General features: G+C 46.9%; 1 protein-coding gene across 1 annotated transcript in view; it reads left to right on the top strand.

Annotated features, from left to right (window-relative positions):
* The first annotated feature begins 997 nt into the window (after positions 1 to 997).
* Positions 998 to 20,711, top strand: part of slc1a5 (solute carrier family 1 member 5) — a 42,499-nt gene continuing 22,785 nt past the window's right edge. The window contains exon 1 of the mRNA XM_060856225.1: positions 998 to 1,762. Within this exon, the coding sequence (XP_060712208.1) occupies positions 1,176 to 1,762 (587 nt within the window). The 5' untranslated portion in view covers positions 998 to 1,175. The remainder of the gene's footprint in view (positions 1,763 to 20,711) is intronic.

Here is a 20,711-nt window from a genome sequence, read left to right as displayed (position 1 = left end):
ATACCCCAGTCCAACACCAGCATCTCCAAATCATGACTACTAGGGAGAATGTTGTGGTTCTGCTCGCCGAGCTGGAAGTTTTTGCTGCAAACGTTTCGTTCCCTGGCTAGGGAACATCATCAGTACTGTTGGAGCCTCGTGTGAAGCGCTGCTTTGATGTTTCTTCCGGTATTTATATTGGTTTGTTCTTGCCGCTTCCGGGTGTCAGTTTCAGCTGCAGTGATTTGTATGTGGGGCCCCAGGCCACTAGGGAGAATGTGGAAGTTTTGGAAATGGTTCAGAGGAGATTTACCAGAATGTTACCTGGCATGGAGGGAAGATCTTACTGGAGGAAAGGCTGAGGGACTTGAGAATGTTTTCGTTAGAACAAAGAAGGTTGAAAAGTGACTTAATAGAGACAAAGAAGATGATCAGAGGATTAGATAGGGTGGACAGTGAGAGCCTTTTTGCTTGAATGGTGATGGCTAGCATGAGGGGACAACTTTAAATTGAGGGGTGATAGATATAGGGCAGATGTCAGAGGTAGGTTCTTTACTCAGGCAGTAGTAAAGGCGCGGAACGCCCTGCCTGCAACTGAAGTAGACTCGCCAACTTTAGAGGCACTTAAATGGTCGTTTGATAAACATATGAATGAAAATGGAATAGTGTAGGTTAGATGGGCTTCAGATTGGTTCCGCAGGTCGCAGCAACATCGTGGACGAAGGGCCTGTACTGAGCTGTAATGTTCTATGTTCTAGATGGGCTACAGAAAGCAGTTCGCCATCACCAGCTGAAGAGACAACAAATGCTGGCCCCTTCAGCAAAGGACCACACTCTGTAAATGGATTTGAAAGAAAAACTTGTGTGTGTTTGTATATCCCTTTTCGCCTTTCTCTGCTTACTCCGGCCCAGTAGAGGGACCTTTATCTATGCAGACGAGGGATTGGTTGCTATACTTCCGCTCCTATCGAGATTGAACGAGCTCGCCCCCCCCCCCACCCGCCCTGGCAATGTGTACCTCGTCCGTCCCACGGAACGAGTCAGTTTCAAACACATTTCCTGTCAATTTCTACCTGGCGTGGATCTCACAGGAGAAACACGCGCGCAAATAAGAGGTAGATTTTTCCAATTGGATAAACTCCGCTGGCCTGAACTGGTGAGAGACAGGGAGGGAGAAGTGAATTACGAAGGGGATCATGGCCACATTGGGCAGCGATTGTTCGAAGGGGATTTCGAATGGAAACATCTACTTGGAGTCTGAGAAGACCGCGAATGGCAACAAAGTATCGGACGATGGCAACAATGTATCGAGCGGCGGTGACAATGTATCGTTCAGGGAGCCCGAGGCCGCCAGCAAGATGAGGAAAATCAAGGGTTGCATCAGCTCCAACCTACTGGTGATCCTGACCGTGATCGGGGTGATCACCGGCGTGGCGATCGGCCTGTCGGTGAGAAACCTGCACCTCAACAGGGTCCAGGTTATCTACTTCTCCTTCCCGGGAGAGCTGCTGCTGCGGCTGCTGAAGATGATCATCATCCCGCTGGTGGTGTGCAGCTTAGTGTCCGGGGCCGCCAGTCTCGACCCCCGAGCCCTGGGCAAGCTCGGCGGCTGGGCGATGCTGTTCTTCTTACTGACCACCCTCACCGCTTCGGCCATCGGGGTGACCATGGCCTTTATCGTCAAGCCCGGGGACGGCGCCGAAGCCAACCCTGAGCTACCGGGCTTGGAAAGTACACTACCAGATCCGAAAGAGGTCACCGACTCCTTTCTGGATCTTATAAGGTAAGTGTTTCATCCCTACTTTTTTTGAAAGAAAAAATAGATATTTCAACCAGTTCTGATTAAAATAGTTACATAGTTGAGCATAAACTGAACGCACAATTTCAGCAAAGTTTTATTTTTTTAAGAAAGTGGGAATCGAGGCTTGGGGGAAGAGTGATGGAGGTCATTTTCTGAAAAGGTTTAATTTAATTTTGAATTTCTCGACCATATGTTTCACAAGTTTTGAAGGTTTCTCTCCGTTTTCAAGGCTAACCTTTCCTGCCCACATTGTACAGGAGTGTCTGTCTGTCTGTAGGTGATTTGTTTTCCACCCCCTGTGAGCACTTTCTGATGCAATATGCCCCACGTGGTTGGAAGAGGAAAGATGGTTGTCTGACTGAAAGGGTCACTGAGACAGCAGCCCAGTTGAAAAGGCGATGTGTGGGCGCCAATTCTTTGAAAATGCTCTCACACTCCCCTCCCCCTCCAAACGCCATCGGACGCCCCTTTCCCCGTCCTTCCGAATTGCAACAGCAGCCGCAGAATCGCTGCAAATGCTTTTTTTTTGGTGGGGTGGGGAGGCGGGGCGTTTTGAAAGGTGCTGTTCATGCCAATGGGTTAGCTAGATGGGCTGAATTGCCACACTGGCTGAGGTAACCATGAAGTTCTCTCCTTCTCATCCTCTCCCCTAGCCTGACCCTCCGGTTAGAGGGAAGTGAGGACTGCAGATGCTAGAGATTAGACTGGAGCTGGAAAAGCACAGCAGGTCAGGCAGCATCAGAGGAGCAGGAAAATCGACGTTTCAGGCAGGAGCCCTTCATCAGGAATGAGGCTGGGAGCCTCTGGGGGTGGGGAGATAAATGGGAGGGAGGTGAGGCTGGGGAGAAGGTAGTTGTGAATGCAATAGGTGGCTGGATGAAGAGGTAAAGGTGATAGGTCGGAGAGGAGGGTGGAGTGGATAGGTGGGAAGGAAGATTGACAGGTAGGACAGGTCATGTGGATGGTGCTGAGCTGGAAGTTTGGAACTAGGGTAAGGTGTGGGGAGGGGAAATGAGGAAACTGGTGAAGTCCACATTAATGCCCCGGGGTTGAAGGGTTCCAAGGTGGAAGATGAGGCACTCTTCCTCCAGGAGTCAGTGGAGAGGGAGCAGCAGTGAAGGAGTCCCAGGACCTGCATGTCCTCGGCAGAGTGGGAGGGGGAGTTGAAAGGTTGGGCCACAGGACTGTGGGGTTGATTGGTGCGGGTGTCCCGGGGATGTTCCCTAAAGCGCTCTGCGAGAAGGTATCTAGTCTCCCCAGTACAAAGGAGACCGCATCAGGAGCAACGGATACAATAAATGATATTGGTGGATGTGCAGCTGAAACTTTGATGGATGTGGAAGGCTCCTTTGGGATCTTGGATGGTGGTGAGGGAGGAGGTGTGGGCACAGGTTTTGCAATTCCTGCGCTGGCAAGGGAAGGTGCAAGGGGGGGGGTTGTTGGGGGGCATGGACCTGACCAGGTAGTCACGGAGGGAACAATCTTTGAGGAAAGCAGATAGGGTTTAGAGGAAATATATCCCTGGTGGTGGGGTCTGTTTGTAGGTGGCAGAAATGTCGGCAATGATAAGGTTTTTGCGGTTGGAGGGGTGGGTTTCGAGGGCAGAGGTGGGATGGGCATCTCCAACCATGTGGGAGGAAAAATTACGGTCTTTAAAGAAGGAGGCCATCTGGTTAGAGTTATACAGCACAGGAACAGAGCCCACTGTCCAACTCATCTGCGCCAATCTGACCTAGTCCTTACTTTCCTGTGTCAATTGATGGAACAGCACAACAGGTTAGACAGCATCCGAGGAACAGGAAAGTCAACCCTTGGGTTTCAGCGTGAAACGTTGACCCTCCTGCTCCTCGGATGCTGTCTGACCTGCTGTGCTTTTCCAGTTTCACATCTATTGATTCTGACTTCCAACATCTGCAGTTCTTCCTGATGCCATGTCCCAGCATATGTCCCACGGCCCATATTCCTCTAAACCTTCTTATTCATATACCCATTCAGATGCCTTTTAAATGTTGTAATTGTACCAGCTTCAACCCCCTTCTAGCCCTCTGGGACTATGACACCTTTACCTTGTCTCCTTTTACCCTCCTTTAGAAGGATGAGGAAAGATCTGAGAGAATATTATATGTTTCAAAACAGGCCCATATCCCTCTAAACCCTTCCTATTCATATACCCATCCAGATGCCTTTTAAATGCTGTAATTGTACCAGCCTCCACCACTTCCTCTGGCAGCTCATTCCATACACCCCACCTTCTGCAGGGGAAAAAAAACTAGCCTTTAGGTCCCTTTTCAATCTTTCCCCTCTCAATTTAAACCTATGCCATCTAGGTTTGGATTCCCCTAACCTAGAGAAAAGACCTTGACTATTCCCCCTAACCATGCCCCTCATGATTTTATTAACTTCTGTAAGGTCACCCCTCAGCCTCCGACGCTCCAGGGAAAACAGCCCCAGCCTGTTCAGCCTCTCCCTATCATTGCGAAATATATGGATTTTTTTTAAGGTTTTAAAGGTATCAAAGGGGTATTGGTTTAGCTCAGTTGGCTTGATTGTTGGTTCAGGGAGCAGTATGATATCAACAGTGTGGGTTCAATTCCCATCACCAGTTTGAGGTTACTGTGAAGGATTCTCCTTCTCCTTCTCAACCTCTTCCCTCACCTGAGGTCTGGTGGCCCTCAGGTAAATCGCTGGAAAAGCACAGCAGGTCAGGCAGCATCCAAGGAACAGGAGATTTGACGTTTAGGGCATAAACCCTTCTTCAGGGCTCATGCCCGAAATGTCGATTCTCCTGCTCCTTGGATGCTGCCTGACCTGCTGCGCTTTTCCAGCATCACATTTTCAGCTCTGATCTCCAGCATTTGCAGACTTCACTTTCTCCTCAGGTAAATTCGCCACCAGTCGCTTCTCTCTCTTATGGGAGGGCAGCCCCTATGGGCTGGTAACACTGTGGCGACACAACAAAGGGTGTGTGGCATTGAGAGAGAGAGGATCAGCCAGGATCATATTGAATGATGCAATAGGGTTGAAGGGCCAAATGGCCTAAATCTGTGTAATGTAAGCCACTTGGTCCCTCCATTCAATAAGATAATCTGATTGTGGAGTTAACTCCATGCTTTGTATTTGTTCAGGAAATGTGGATATCGCTGGCTAGGCCTGGGGCATTTATTGCTCATCCCCACTTGCCCCTGGAGTAGATGTGGTGAGCAATCTTCATAGACCTCCCACAGGGTTAGAAGGCAGTTCCAGAATTTTAACCCAGGATCAGAGACATAATCCAAGTCACATTCCTGCCTACCTTTGACAGGCAGGGGTCAGCGTTGACTCGATTGGCTGAATGGCCTACTTCCACATGCTGGGACTTTGAATAAGTTTTTTATTCCCTTGTTTATCACAAACATATCCATCTTGGCCTCAGAAAAATTCAAAAACTCTGCTTCCGCCACCGAAGGAGAAAGAAAGTTCCGAAGCCTCTTGAACCTCTGAGAGAGAATATATTTTGTAATTTCTGCCTCAGATAGTGACACCCCCAATTTAAAACTGTGAGTACTCAAAGCATACTTTTTGTAAACCCAATCTGATTTTCCACATAACTGCGGATTCTGATTTCACCAGTATTTTGGCAGGATGTTCCAGACTGCTACAACTCATCCCTCGTTGCTATATTTCTTATGGTTCATTTCTAGGTTATCTGAAAATGTATTCCTTAACAAATTTTTGTTTTTTTTTGTCTTTAGTTACTTCTTCATAAAGTAACGTGGGCTTGATGTAGTCAGTTTAAGGCCAAATTTTGTGACCGAGTGGATTACTAACCTCTGAGTCACCAGGGTATGGTTTTCAGGCCTCGTTCCTTAATTCAGGCTGATATTCTAACACAGTACTGAGGGGGTGTTGTACTAGGATGGGGTGCACTTTTTAGATATAGAAGCTAAACTGACACCCCGACTGCCTTTTTGAATGGATGTAAGTAGATTGTACAGCTGTATGTTGGAAAGAGAGTTGACCCAGGAGTCCTCAGCAATATTTATCCCCGAATGGACATCGCACACCACAAAAAGCATCAGTGCTGTTGTTGCATTGCTGCTTATGGGATCGTGCTGTGCACAAACTTGCTGCTCTGTCCCCTTCACTTCAAGGAGTGCTCAGTTGGCTGCGTCTGCAGGGTTTGCAGACATCCAGCGGCTGGGAATAGCACTCCTGTAAATGCCAGTTGTTCTTTTTAACACATAAGAGTTCATTGTGAAGGAACAGCCACTCTGTTCATCTGAACAGAACCAGAAAGGACTGGAAAATTTCAGGAGCGAATGTGGAAAAAAATTCCAAAGAAGGGTCACTGGACTCAAAATGTTAACTCTGTTGTTTTCTTGCACAGATGCTGGCAGCCCTGCTGAGTTTCTACAGCAATTTTGGTTTTGGTTCTGATTTCCAGCAAGCATAGTTCTTCAATTTATCGCCCTGATTGCTTGTTTGATTTATTCATTGCAGGTCCACTGTGTGCTTATGGTGTGGGGATGGGGATGTAAACAAATATTACTGAAATCAGGAGCTACTGTTGTTCTGGCTTTTCTTTAAATGATCAGCACTGGGAAACCTAGCCTCGCAGGTTCTTCCTGCTGTTGGTGTCAAACTCAAACCTTGAACACTGCTGCCCCTGGGTACAGGGGGGATAGTTGTAGACTGTTCTGGCTGTTGTATCCTCTCTCATGACAAAGTTTGCGAGAGGACCTGGTTAACACGTTAAAAAGCTCAGAGAGAGCTAGGCCTGGCCAAGGTCAAGCTCAGCAGCTTAATCCCCTTAATCTGGATGGAAGGCAGCAGTCTAATGGGGCAGCACCACCTACAAACCGTACCCAGCATGGTGGCTCAGTGGTTAGCACTGCTGCCTCACAGCACCAGGGACCCGGGTTCGATTCCAGCCTTGGGTGACTGTCTGTGTGGAGTTTGCACATTCTCCCCTGTGGGTTTCCTCTGGGTGCTCTGGTTTCCTCCTACAGTCACAAGGATGTGCAGGTTTGGGTGACATTGGCCATGCTTACAGTGTGGAAACAGGCCCTTCGGCCCAACAAGTCCACACTGACCTGCCGAAGCACAACCCACCCATACCCCTACCCCCACCCCTACATTTACCCCTTACCTACCTTCAATTTCCTGAGTTGGGAATTGAACCCGGGTCTCTGGTGCTGTGGGTCAGCAGTGCTAACCACTGTGCCACTGTGCCGCCCATAATGTTCGGTGCAATTGTCAGAAGGGAAATGGGTCTGGGTGGGTTGCTCTTCGGAGGGTTGTTGGGCCGAACTGTAGGGAATCTAGTCTAATGGTATTACTGCTGGACTATTAGACCCAGATAATGTTCTGGAGACCTGGATTCAAATCTCACCAAGGGTCGATGGTGGCATTTGAATCCAAACAACAGTCTGGAATAAAGAGTCTAATGGTGGCTATGAATCCGCTGTCAATTTTCAGGGAAAATCCCATCTGGTTCACTAAGGAAACTGCCATCCTTATCTGGTCTGACCTGTATGTGACTCCAGACCCAGAGCAGTGCCATTGATTCTTAACGGCTCTCTGGGCAATAAATGCTCTTATCCCGTGAATGATGTTTTTAAAATTCCACTTTTCATTGCTTGGTCGCTGGTCTTGTAGGTCATGATATTTCAAGTGCATGCTTTGAGTGATTCGGCCTGATTATGGCTGGTCTCATAATCCTCAACTCCACTTTCATGTCTTTTCCCCATAACCCTTGACTCCCTTTCTGATTAAAACCTTGTCTATTTAATGGCCTAGCCTCAACAGCCATTTGCAGTAAAGAATCCCACAGGCGTGCCATCCTCTGCGAGAAAAAAAAATTTCGGGATGATTCAGTTGGCAGTGTAAAAAGGATTGATGACTTCCTTATTCTATTCAGAGAGTTAGTTCATACATCCACACCAACCCTCTGAAGAGCATCCCACCCAGGCCTATCTCTGTAACCCTGCGGCTAACCCACCGAGCCCACCTGGACACGATGGGCAATTTAGCTTGGCCAATCGAACCCAACCTGTACATCTTTGGACTTTGGAAGGAACCCAGAGCATCTTGAGGAGACGTATGTAGGCACAGGGAGGATGTGAAAGCTCCACACAGACAGTCAGCCAAGGCTGGAATCAGGTGCTGTGAGGTAGCAGTGCCAACTACTGAGCCACCATGCAACCCCTTCGTCACTGGGTGAAGGATGGTCCTGGAACCGACCTTCACTCAATCTAAAGTTTATTTGCTGCACCGAACGAAACAAGTACGCACCTCCTAACTCAACAGAGACGCTCAAGAAATGTCTCTTCACATTGCTCAAGTGAAATCTCAACAAATCCTCTCCACTAAATGCAAGGAACGTGTCTTGTTGGATCAGTGGAAAATCTCCCAAATCTGCTCCCCCGTGTCAATTGCAGGATGAGATATTTGAATTGAACAGAATGGAAGTAGGCCATTCTGTCCATTGCACCAAGCTGGTCCCTGCAAACCTGTCTCTCCCCAGTATACGTGAAGCCAAGATCATCATTCCCTTTGTTCAGGTGAAAGTTGCCAACATTAATTGCAAGTGTCCCTGGAGGCTTCATTGCCTGACTGACTGCCCCACTCCCACTGACAGTTGTTATGGTTTCCAGGTGGAAAGACTTTCTGCTCTGCATTTCCTGATTGAGAAATGATTCAAGCTCTGTATTTTCATCATCAGTAAATCGGGGTTTTTCTTCAAAACAAAACACACAACTTTGGTGCCTCCTCAAGTTTCTTTCTTGTGGGGGGCTCTCTTTGCAGCAGTAGTCTGTAGGTTATACTAAAATTCCTAGAGATGCCAAGGCCAGCTTAATTTGTAGCCCTAAAACATCCTGCTGCATTAGTTGAAGATTTAGATGACCATTGTTTTCTGGGCTGTTTATGTTGTGCTTCCTTTTGTTGGATCAGGGTAGCAACAGATGTCGGGCAAAGATGCTTTAAAAAAAAAGGTTGACACCAGTCATGATCTGATTGGGAGTTGCAGTTGGTTCGATGGGCTGAATGGACTACTATAGCTCACCAATCTAGGTACCAATAGTGACTGCACCCTGTAGAGATAGAACGGATGTTTCCCTTTTAGGGCGCTGGAGAATGAGGGGTCAGACTTTAGCCTAAGCAGATGTAGAACAGAGATAAGGAGAAATTACATGTCTTCAAGGGTCGTGAATCTGTGGAATTCACGATCCCAGAGCATGTGGGACACTGAATAAATTTAATGAGGAAATAGACTAACTTTTGATTCATAATGGGTTGTAGGATTGAGCAAGATATTGGAGTTGAGGCTGAGGTGGACCATGATTGTATTGGTGAAAATGTGTTGCTGGTTAAAGCACAGCAGGTTAGGCAGCATCCAAGGAATAGGAAATTCAATAGGAAATACCTTTTATCTTAGCCTGCTTGGCACACTCTCCTCATTCCTGATGAAGGGCTTATGCCCGAAACGTCGAATTTCCTATTCCTTGGATGCTGCCTAACCTGCTGTGCTTTAACCAGCAACATATTTTCAGCTGTGATCTCCAGCATCTGCAGACCTCATTTTTTTACCCCATGATTGTATTGGTGATGGAGAGGTGCCAGTGTTGGACTGTGTTGGACAAATGCAGAAGTTACGTGACACCAGCTTACTGTTGGACAGTAACTTCACCTGACAAAGGAGCAGCGCTCTGAAAGCTGGTGATTTCAAATCAACCTGTTGGACTATAACCTGTGACTTCTGACATGATGGGATTGAATAGCGGAGTAGGCTGAAGAAACTGAATGGACTTCTCCTGCTCCTAGTTCTGTGAAGACTCTTGCACGGTCTCGAGGGTGTGGAAATTTGCCTTAAGGATGAACTACTTGCCACCTTTCAGCAGAATCTGATCCTGCTGATGTGGAATAAGAACCATTTACCAGTGAAAACAAATAAATATTATACATTAAAATTTGGTCAACAGTTCTTTTAAATCTGTCAAGCAAATGTTTCAGTACTTAGTCGTTTACAGGGAAATAAACTTTATTAATCTGATATTTTATCACTGTGGAGCCTTTTAGGGGCATCTTGACTTCAGCCAGCAGAACCTGTTGTGCTCTCTAGTCATGCAGCCTTGTCGTGGTTAACACATTTTGTTTCATATTCCTGTGTTAATCTATATATAGACTGTCTGTTTTCTGACGTGGCAGTTTGATCGAGTTAATGTTGGTCATTTTACTAACATTTCCTTATCAGGTGGTCTCCAGGTTCCAAAAGCCATTGTGTTCTTGAGGCTCTGGCTGCTGTTTCTGGACTAGTTTGACTCTCTAAAGCTTGATGGTAGATGGTGGCTGTTCAGCCAGTCGAGTCCATGATGGTAAATCAGGCAGCAAATGATGGCCACTTGCAGTCTCCTCATCTCAGGGGTTAAGGGTTACTTTTGATTCCTCACCAATTGCATCAGTTGATGGTGCCTATAGGGTGGTGTCACACCTCCGACCCATGGACTGCACTAGTTCCAGTAGGCAGGCCAATACCACCACCTGTAAGTTCCCCTCCAAGCCACTCATCACCATGTCCTTCATAAACAATTGTTTAAAATAAAAGTCAGGGTAGTGAGTGGCAGGTAATGGAACTTGCAGGTGGTGGTATTCCTATGGATGTACTGCCTGTGTCCTTCTAGATGGTAGAGATCATGGATTTGGAAGGTGCTGTATCCCTTGAGGCGGGAGTTCCAGGATTTTGACCCAGCGACACTGAGGGAAACTAGGTACTGTGTACCAAAATGACGCCCTAAGTAGCGACTTGTAAACTTTTTTACTGTACTCATTTGAATACGTGACTATAAAGCTAATTCTAATTAATTCAGTTGGTGTGACTTCAGGGTGTATATGAATAGGAAGGATTCAGAGGGATATAGGCCACTGGCAAATGGAACTAGATTGAGTTGTGATATCTGGTCAGCATGGACAAGTTGGACCGAAGGGTCTTGTTTCCCTGCTGTACATCTCTATGACTCTAAGCTTCCACGGGATGTGGGTGTCACTGGCTGGTCCAACATTCCTTGCCCATCCCTAATCGCCCAGAGGGCGGTTGAGAGTCAACTACATTGCTGTGGGTCTGAAGTCACATGTAGACCACACCAGGTAAAGTTGGCAGGTTCCTTCCCTAAAGGGTATCAGTGAGCCAGATGGGTTTTTTTTCCTGATAATCGTCGATGGTGCATCATTAGACTCTTAATTCCAGATTTTTATTGAATTCAAATTCCACCATCTGCCATGGCAGGATTCAAACCCGGGTGCCAGAAAGTTACTTGGGTCTCATGGTTCACAGTCTAGCGTTAATACCATTAGGCCATCACCTCCCCTAGCTGTAGGGTGCCTTGTGATGTTTTGAGCACCCACCTGAGAGGGTAGCAGGTTTAATATGCCAGCATCTCTGACTTTGCCGTGTCCACTCAGCACTGCCAGCTGATACCGTGTGCACAGGGGGGGCAACGGCAGCTTGCATGCCCAACTCCAGATGGTAGCAAAAGAGAGCATGAAATGTGTGTGTGCCTGTCTCTCTGTGTGTGTCACGTCTCTATAAAAGAATCGAGACTAATTTGTGAATCATTCTGATGTTGCCGGAACAATATTACTGTCACTGTGGCATGAGAAAAATGCTCATTTCATAAATAGCAGGAATTCAAGCAAGTATCTTGTAATAGAATCTGCTCCTGATTTTGGACTCGCCCTTGATAACAGTCAGACTGGAATGTTAAAGACTTGCGTGAAACCATGACGTGTCACAGCGAATGTGACCTGAACTTGCGACACAATGTGTGACTCCTTAGCTCCTTCCCTCCAGTTCCTGTGATGCAGAGAGAAATGGAACAATGGAATTTTATTCCAGAGCCCAACCTTCGGCCTTGGTTAAGTATTTACTGACCTGTCCACTCAATAGGATCTTGACATCCAAAAGTGATCTTGATATACTGTGTTAAAAATCACACAACACCAGGTTATAGTCCAACAGGTTTATCGAAAGCTAGTGTGCTTTCAATTAAACCTGTTGGACTATAACCTGGTGTTGTGTGATTTTTAACTTTGTACACCCCAGTCCAACACCGGCATCTCCAAATCTTGATATACAGTAGCAGACATGACAGATGTTTGACAACAGTAAACTTGCCAACAGAGTCTTCCCTACCTTCTTTAACCCAGCCACACCTGTGTCCTTTAATAAGTTATTGTGCAGTCGCATAGATTTAAGACACAACAGGAAGGTTATCTTTCTAAAATTGAGAAATCAATCTGATGGCTATCAACAATTTATTAAAGGAATTGTTATTACTCCAAGTTATCTCTGACGCTCCAGGGAAAACAGCCCCAGACATTCAGACTCCTTCTATAGCTCAAACCCTCCAATCCTGCAAACATCCTGGTAAATCTTTTCTGAACCCTTTCAAGTTTCACAACATCCTTCCAAAAGGAAGGAGACCAGAATTGCGCACAACATTCCAAAAGTGGCCTAACCAATGTCCTGTACAGCCACAACATGACCTCCCAACTCCTGTACTCAATCACTGACCAATAAAGGCAAGCATACCAAACACCTTCTTCACTATCCTGTCTACCTGCAACTCCGCTTTCCAGGAGCTATGAACCTGCACTCCAAGGTCACTGTTCAGCACCGCTCCCCAGGATCATATCATTAAATGTATAAGTCCTGCCCTGATTTGCCTTTCCAACATGTAGGGGCTTCTTTGTGAAGAGCTGATCAAAAGGAGATTTGATAAAGTCTCCAAAATTATGAGGGGTGTGTCTGGATAGAGTAGGTGGACAGGGAATGTTTCCATTGGTGGAAGGATGGGGAATGAGAGGTCACAGATATCAGCGGACTGGCAAACCATTCGAAGGTGAGCTGTTGGCATCCAGAAAGCACTGCGCGAGAAAGTGGCAGAGACAGACTTGGTCGGGATATTCAAGAGAGAATTGGAGTAATTGGCTGAAGAGGGAAAATTTGCAGGTGAGTGGGTCATGGGGTGGGGAACTGGCTCTTACAGAGAGACCGTGTGGGGCTGAATGGCCACCCTGTCACCATTCTGCAATGCCACACTGGGATCCCAGCTGGCAGTGGTGGTGTCAGGAGAGGCAAGAGGAAGGAAACCGAGAGGGTGGAGTGTCAGTAAACATTCCTGGGAGTGAAAAAGCAGGTCTGTGATTGTAAAGATAATGGCAGGGTGATTGTGAAGCAGGTGACTCAGTGTTGCTGCAGTAGCTGCTCTGTTGGAACTTGAGGAAGAGTGTACATTAGGATACGTTTGCCAACACTCCAAGAATTAAAGATTAAAGCTACGACAAACTGAAATTGCTGTAAGTGACATCTGAGACAGCAAAAGCTTTTTCATTCAGTGTGTAATATTGACAGCACAAATATTTGGCTTATTGCTGGGTGCTCTGTTTATAATCCACATAAGCCTCCTCCCACACTACTTTCTATGGCAGTACCCTTCCAGTTTTGACTCCATCCTGCATGTCCCCTGTTCCCATTCTGGAGCAGCCTGTCACTATTTTGTTTTTACAGTCTGATTAGGGAGCAGTAACCTTTAAAATAGACAAAATCTGAGACACCAACTTCCTTACTGAGAGGCTTTGAGGGGCTGAATGGCCTCAACAGACAATAGGTGCAGGAGTAGGCCATTCAGCCCTTTGAGCCTGCACCACCATTCAATATGATCATGGCTGATCATTCCTAATTAGTATCCTGTTCCTGCCTTATCTCCATAATCCTTGATTCCACTATCTTTGAGAGTTCTATTCAACTCTTTCTTAAATGAATCCAGAGAAAAATAAAGCCTGATCCCACGGCTATGAACAGACAACAGCAATATTCACAATCCAACATTAGCAACAGAAATACAAGCTACAATCCATGTACAATATGTTTCTAACGCTCAGAATTAACGTGGCTTACACAGAAAGAAGGTAAACCCCTACCAGACCATGGGGTTGCTGTCTCATTACAGACAGGTGACCGGTTGTGGTTTAACCTGAGGTGCCACACCTCAGGCAAAGGACAATCCTTCACGGTCACCTCAACCCGCATTGGGCCCATGCTATTAGCATCACTGCTTCACAAACCAGCTGTCCAGCCGGCTGAGCTGACTGACCCACCCCTCTCCCCCAAGCATAATTAATAAACTGTGATCAACCAATCTCCTCAACCATGGTATGACTTTAATGGGCGGCACGGTGGCACAGTGGTTAGCACTGGTGCCTCACAGCGCCAGAGATCCGGGTTCAATTCCTGCCTCGGGTGACTGACTGTGTGGAGTTTGCACATTCTCCCCGTGTCTGCGTGGGTTTCCTCCGAGTGCTGCGGTTTCCTCACACAGTCCAAAGGTGTTCAGGTTAGTTGAATTGGCCATGCCAAATTGCCCGTAGTGTTAGGGGCAGGGGTAAATATAGGGGAATGGGTCTGGGTGGGTTGCGCTTCGGCGGGTCGGGGTGGACTTATTGGGCCGAAGGGCCTGTTTCCACACTGTAAGTAATCTAAAAAAAACATGGTGGGTCATCAAATATCATTAAAATGAATGAACTTCACAAGGGATTGCAATTGTAAAGCAACTGCCATCCTTACCCGGACTGGTTTACATGACACCCCAGACCCACAGCAATTCTTGATGAAGGGCTTTTGCCTGAAACGTTGATTTTCCTGCTCCTCGGATGCTGCCTGACCTGCTGTGCTTTTCCAGCATCACTCTAATCTTGACCCACAGCAATGGGGTTGACTCTTCATTGCCTTTGGACGATTAGGGATGAGCATTAAATACTGGCCTAGCCAGTGACGCCCTCATCCCGAGAATGAAAATAATGAAAGAAAATCCTTCTTTTGCTGATCTGGCCTTAAACCCCATTCTGAGGGGCTGTATCATGGACCGCCTTTACAACCGTTCCTAGTCTGATTGATCCCCTTCCTTGTCACAGTCGAAGCTGCCCTGGATTCTGGAACCTGTACTCCTTTTGTCCACGTTCCTCAAACGACAAATTTTCTTCTGAAGGGCAGCACAGCGCCTCAGTGGTTAGCACTGCTGCCTCACGGCGCTGGGGGACCCAGGTTCGATTCCAGCATCGGGCGACTCTGTGTGGAGTTTGCACATTCTCCCCATGTCTGCAGAGGTTTCCTCCCACAGTCACAAAGATGTGCAGGTTAGGGTGAATTGGCCATGCTGCAGTGCCCAGGGGATGTGCTGGCTGTGCTGGTTAATCATGAGGAATACAGGGTTATTGTGTTGGTGGGATTATAAATGGGACGTTCTCCCTGGCCCATTCACCTCTCTCATGAATCATCTGCATTTCTTTACATTAGTCAGGTGGTTATTTTCATCAGTGCTTACCCAAGGGGCTGTCGGGCCTTTCTCTCTGTTGTCTATGACTCCTGAAGATGTATCATCAAGGTTCTTTGTGTGGATACTGACAGCCGGTGGAAGTTTCCAGAATTGGGCTTGACTGATTTCTGTTGGAAATTGAGGCACAGGCAGTTATATGACATTGAGAGAGAGAGAGAGAGAGAGCAGCTGCAACCTTATTGAGAGGCTTTGAGGGGCTGAATGGCCTCACTAGACAATAGGTGCAGGAGTAGGCCATTCAGCCCTTCGAGCCTGCACTGCCATTCAATATGATCATGGCTGATCATCCTTAATCAGTATCCTCTTCCTGCCTTATCTCCATAACCCTTGATTCCACTATCTTTGAGAGCTCTATCCAACTCTTTCTTAAATGAATCCAGAGACTGGGCCTCCACTGCCCTCTGGGGCAGAGCATTCCACACAGTCACCACTCTCTAGGTGAAGAAGTTTCTCCTCATCTCTGTCCTAAATGGTCTACCCCGTATTTTTAAGCTGTGTCCTCTGGTTCGGCACTCACCCATCAGCGGAAACATGCTTCCTGCTGCCAGAGTGTCCAATCCTTTCATAATCTTATATGTCCCAATCAGATCCCCTCTCAGTCTTCTAAACTCAAAGGTATACAAGCCCAGTCGCTTCAGTCTTTCAGTGTAAGGTAATCCTGCCATTCCAGGAATTGACCTCATGAACCTACGCTGCACTCTCTCAATAGCCAGAATGTCTTTCCTCAAATTTGGAGACCAGAATTGCACACAATATTCCAGGTGTGGTCTCACCAGTTGCAGAAGAACCTCTTTGCTTCTATATTCGATTCCTCTTGTTATGAAGGCCAGCATGCTATTAGCCTTCTTCACTACCTGCTGTACCTGCATGCTTACCTTCATTGACTGGTGTACAAGAACACCCAGATCTCTCCTGGAGAACCCAAACCCAGTCTCTACTGCACAGAAGCTGGTACAGTGTGGCACAGTAAGCGGGGGCAAGTGCGTTTGTGCCAACAACACAGGCACACCAATCTCTCACTCGTGACGTGCTGCAGTGGGAGAAGGTATGTATGATTCCGATACCAGCTCCAATGACAGCTTAGCATCTTGTTCCGAGGAGCACCTCCTGAGACAAGGTCATGACAATGCAGGAAATGTGTGGGCAGCCTCTCATTACCAGTCTCTCCTTGCTGAGACAAAACATCTAAGCAGTGAGTTGTGGTTTTATTCGGGCAGTGGCTGATGACCACATGCTGTGAGTATGCGGTAAGTGGATGACCTGCTATCTTTCATACTGAGTTATTCCAGTTGGAAAATTGCATTTTTAACTGTTGCAAAAATTCCGAACAGACATTCCTGGAATTCAAAGTTTGGGAAGAGATTTGTCGCTTGAGTGCTCGTTGTGGTTCTGTTCGCCAAGCTGTGAGTTTTTGTTGCAAACGTTTCGTCCCCTTTCAAGGTGACATCCTCAGTACTTGGGAGCCTCCTGTGAAGCGCTTCTGTCATGTTTCCTTCAGCATTTATAGTGGCTTGTCTCTGCTGCTTCCAGTTGTCAGTTGCTGTCCGCTGCAGTGGCCGGTATATTGGGTCCAGGTCGATGTGTTTGTTGATAGAATCAGTGGATGAGTGCCATGTCTCTAGGAATTCCCCGGCTGTTCTCTGTTTGGCTTGCGCTATAATAGTAGTGTTGTCCCAGTCGAATTCATGTTGTTTGTCATCTGTGTGTGTGGCTACTAAGGCTACTAAATCCTTAGTAGCCACACACACAGACGACAAACAACATGAATTCGACTGGGACAACACTACTATTATAGCACAAGCCAAACAGAGAACAGCCAGAGAATTCCTAGAGGCCTCGCACTCCAACCACAATGCTATAAACAAACACATAGATCTAGATGCCATCTATCAACCCCTCAGAAAACGAACAGGAAATGACATCACCACAAACCCCAGAACCCCATCCAGGACAAACATATAAATAGAAAACAGGAGACAACAGCTTCGCTTCACTTGGAGGTCACCACTGATGATGTTACCTAGCCAGGTAACGAAACGTCTGGATATCAAACCTACAGCTCAGCGAGCAAACCCACACCCTAAAGTCTTTATTTTACCAATCAGCACAGTCATGAACTTTGTTTTGCGAGAACTAGTTCTGATCCCTTGACTGGTTCCTCAGAAGCTGTTTGGTTTTGTTCATTGTTCCACCTCCCCTTTTCCCTGGCTTTTGTGTTCTGGAATTCTAGGTGACCCTGACCTGGAGAGGTCAAGGAGCAATTTGTCAGCTGATTGACAGCCTCGAATGACCTCTTCCTGACATTCCGGCCACCCGCTTGGATGTTGAACTGAAATACAGCTGAGCAAACGAATCCAGAATCCTGTTGGTTATTTTGGCACATTCCGTTCACAAATCAGTGCGTTCACTGACACACGGCAGCACTTAGTTCAGCAACAATGTGAATTTAAAAATCCCCTCCTTGTTTTCTGATATCTTTCCTCCCTCCCTTTGTAATCTCCTCCAGCCCAGTCTCTCTCTCTCTCTCTCTCTCTCTCTCTCTATCTCTCTCTAACACTGCTCTTTTACCTATCAGTGATTCTAATTGTTCCAATGTCAGGCTTTCAGCTCTGCATTGTCTTCCTCAATCTCGCTACCTATTGCTCCTTCTGTTCAAAATCTTCTATGACCAGTTATAGAGTCATAGAGATGTTCAGCACGGAAACAGACCCTTCGGTCCAACCCATCCATGCCGACCAGATATCCCAACCCAATCTAGTTCCACCTGCCAGCACATGGCCCATATCCCTCCAAACCCTTCCTATTCATAGGTGCCTTTTAAATGTTGCAATTGTACTAGCCTCCACCACTTCCTCTGGCAGCTCATTCCATACACGTACCACCCTCTGGGTCAAAAAGTTGTCACTTAGGTCTCTTTTATATCTCTCCCCTCTCAACCTAAATCTATGCCCTCTAGTTCTGGACTCCCCCACCCCAGGGAAAAGACTTTGCCTATTTACCCTATTCATGTAATTTTATAAACCTCTATAAGGTCACCCCTCAGCCACCGATGCTCCAGGGAAAACAGCCCCAGCCTGTTCAGCCTCTCCCTGTGTAGCTCAAATCCTCCAACCCAGGCAACACGCTTGTAAATCTTTTCTGAACCCTTTCAAGTTTCACAACATCTTTCTGATAGGAAGGAGACTAGAATTGCACAAAATATTCCAACAGCGGCCTAACCAATGTCCTATACAGCCGCAACATGACCTCTGAACTCCTGTACTCAATACTTTAGCCAATAAAAGAAAGCATACCAAATGCCTTCTTCACTATCCTATCTACCTGCGACTCCACTTTCAAGGAGTTATCACTTCTTTTCCCTAGTTCACACATGGAATCAATATATATGCTGATTGCATAATTTATGCCTGTCTTCTGCAAACACAAATTGAAATGTCACTGAAATCCAACAGACTTGGCAGTATACCTGCTCAGATATCTCCTTTGTTTGGCTCACTGTCCAATTCTGTTTCTGCACACTCCTGTCCAGTGCGTTGGGATGTCTTGAGATTAGATTAGATTCCGTACAGTGTGGAAACAGGCCCTTCGGCCCAACCAGTCCACACCAACCCACCCAGACCCATTTCCCTCTGACTCATGCACCTAACACTATGGGCAATTTAGCATGGCCAATTCACCTGCGCAACTTTGGATTGTGGGAGGAAACCGGAGAAAATCCACACAGTCACGGGGAGAATGTGCAAACTCCACACAGACAGTTGCCCAAGGGTGGAATCGAATCCAGGTCCCGGGTGCTGTGAGGCAGCAGTGCTAACCACTGAGTCGCCGTCTTACTGTTGTTAAAGATGCTTCGTCAATCCAAGTTTTTGTTGATAGTCCACTTTTGCCCATCGGCCTAGCTTTAAAAATGTGGTCTCCTGTTATGTGACCATCAGGAGATCATCTGTGGATAAAACTGGCTATTTGACTCTGGATCAGTGGTGCTGGAAGAGCACAGCAGTTCAGGCAGCATCCAACGAGCAGCGAAATCGACGTTTCGGGCAAAAGCCCTTCTTCAGCAATAAAGGCAGAGCGACTGAAGCGTGGAGAGATAAGCTAGAGAAGGGTGGGGGTGGGGAGAGAGTAGCATAGAGTACAGTGGGTGAGTAGGGGAGGAGATGAAGGTGATAGGTCAGGGAGAAAAGGGTGGAGTGGATAGGTGGAAAAGGAGCTAGGCAGGTCGGACAAGTCCGGACATTTGACTGTTAACATCAGAGCTGGAGTAGGCCTTTCAGCCCACTGAATGTGTAACACCTTCCCAGCCCATGGCTGCTCGATTTCTGTCTCCTGCATTAAGTCCATATCTCTCAAGCCGTGGAAGTGTCAATGTTGGACTGGGGTAGATAAAGTCAGAAGTCACATGACATAAGGTTATAGTCCAACGGGTTTGTTTGAATCGCAAGCTTTCAGAGCACTGTCCTTTTATTGAGTGAAGTGAGACTCCACTTGATGACGGGGCAGTGCTCCGACAGCTTGTGATTTCAAGTAAGCCTGTTGACCTGGTGTCATGTGACTTCTGACTTATCTCTCAAGTTATTGGTCTCCAGAAACCTACCCATTTCTCTCTTGAACGTGCTGAAGACAGAGGCTCTGGAGCAGAGAATTTGAAAGATTCATCTGCTTCTGAAGAAATTCCTGTTTTGCAGTCTTAAAGGACCTGCCTCTCATTATGGCCCGACTTTCCACTGAATGTGACAGTTTGAAACTCTTGTGGGTGCCTTGGCGAGTGTAAGATGTAAAGCTTTGGCGACAGGCCTCTTGTTGCAGTGGTATGATAGAGTTTGGGGAAAATGATCAGAGGAGCATTTTTGAGTCCACTCTAGGGCGAATGGATGAGTAGGGTTAGCTAGAGTGGAATTGTTTTCCTGTAGATGATTATAAAGGTTTTGACTTTTCCAAGGCTTAGGAAATAAAGCAGCTCTGAAGGACTCTTGAATCCTTACAGCGTGGGAACAGGCCCAACAAGTCCACACCACCCCACAGCGGAGTAACCCACATAGACCCATTCCCCTACATTTACCCCTGACAATGGCAGCTAACTTACACATCCCTGAACACTGTGGGCAATTTAGCATGGCCAGTTCACCTAACCTGCACATCTTTGGACTGTGGGAGGAAACCCGCATAGACACAGGAGAATGTGCAAACTCTACACAGATAGTTGCCTGAGGGTGGAATCGAACCCCAGTCCCTGGCAGTGTGAGGCAGCAGTGCTAACCACTGAGCCACCATGGCCTCCTGATTGTCTATAAAAGAGCTGAAAACGTGTTGCTGGTTAAAGCACAGCAGGTTAGGCAGCATCCAAGGAATAGGAAATTCGACGTTTCGGGCCAGAGCGATGAAGGGCTCTGGCCCGAAACGTCGAATTTCCTATTCCTTGGATGCTGCCTAACCTGCTGCGCTTTAACCAGCAACACATTTTCAGCTCTGATCTCCAGCATCTGCAGTCCTCACTTTTTCCTCCTGATTGTCTATCCAAAGATTCCAACGGTAGGTAAGGTCTGACACATGCAGAGATTTTC

This window comes from Hemiscyllium ocellatum, chromosome 47 (assembly GCF_020745735.1).
Source record: "Hemiscyllium ocellatum isolate sHemOce1 chromosome 47, sHemOce1.pat.X.cur, whole genome shotgun sequence".
NCBI lineage: Eukaryota > Metazoa > Chordata > Chondrichthyes > Orectolobiformes > Hemiscylliidae > Hemiscyllium > Hemiscyllium ocellatum.
This window is presented reverse-complemented; position numbering and strand designations above follow the sequence as displayed.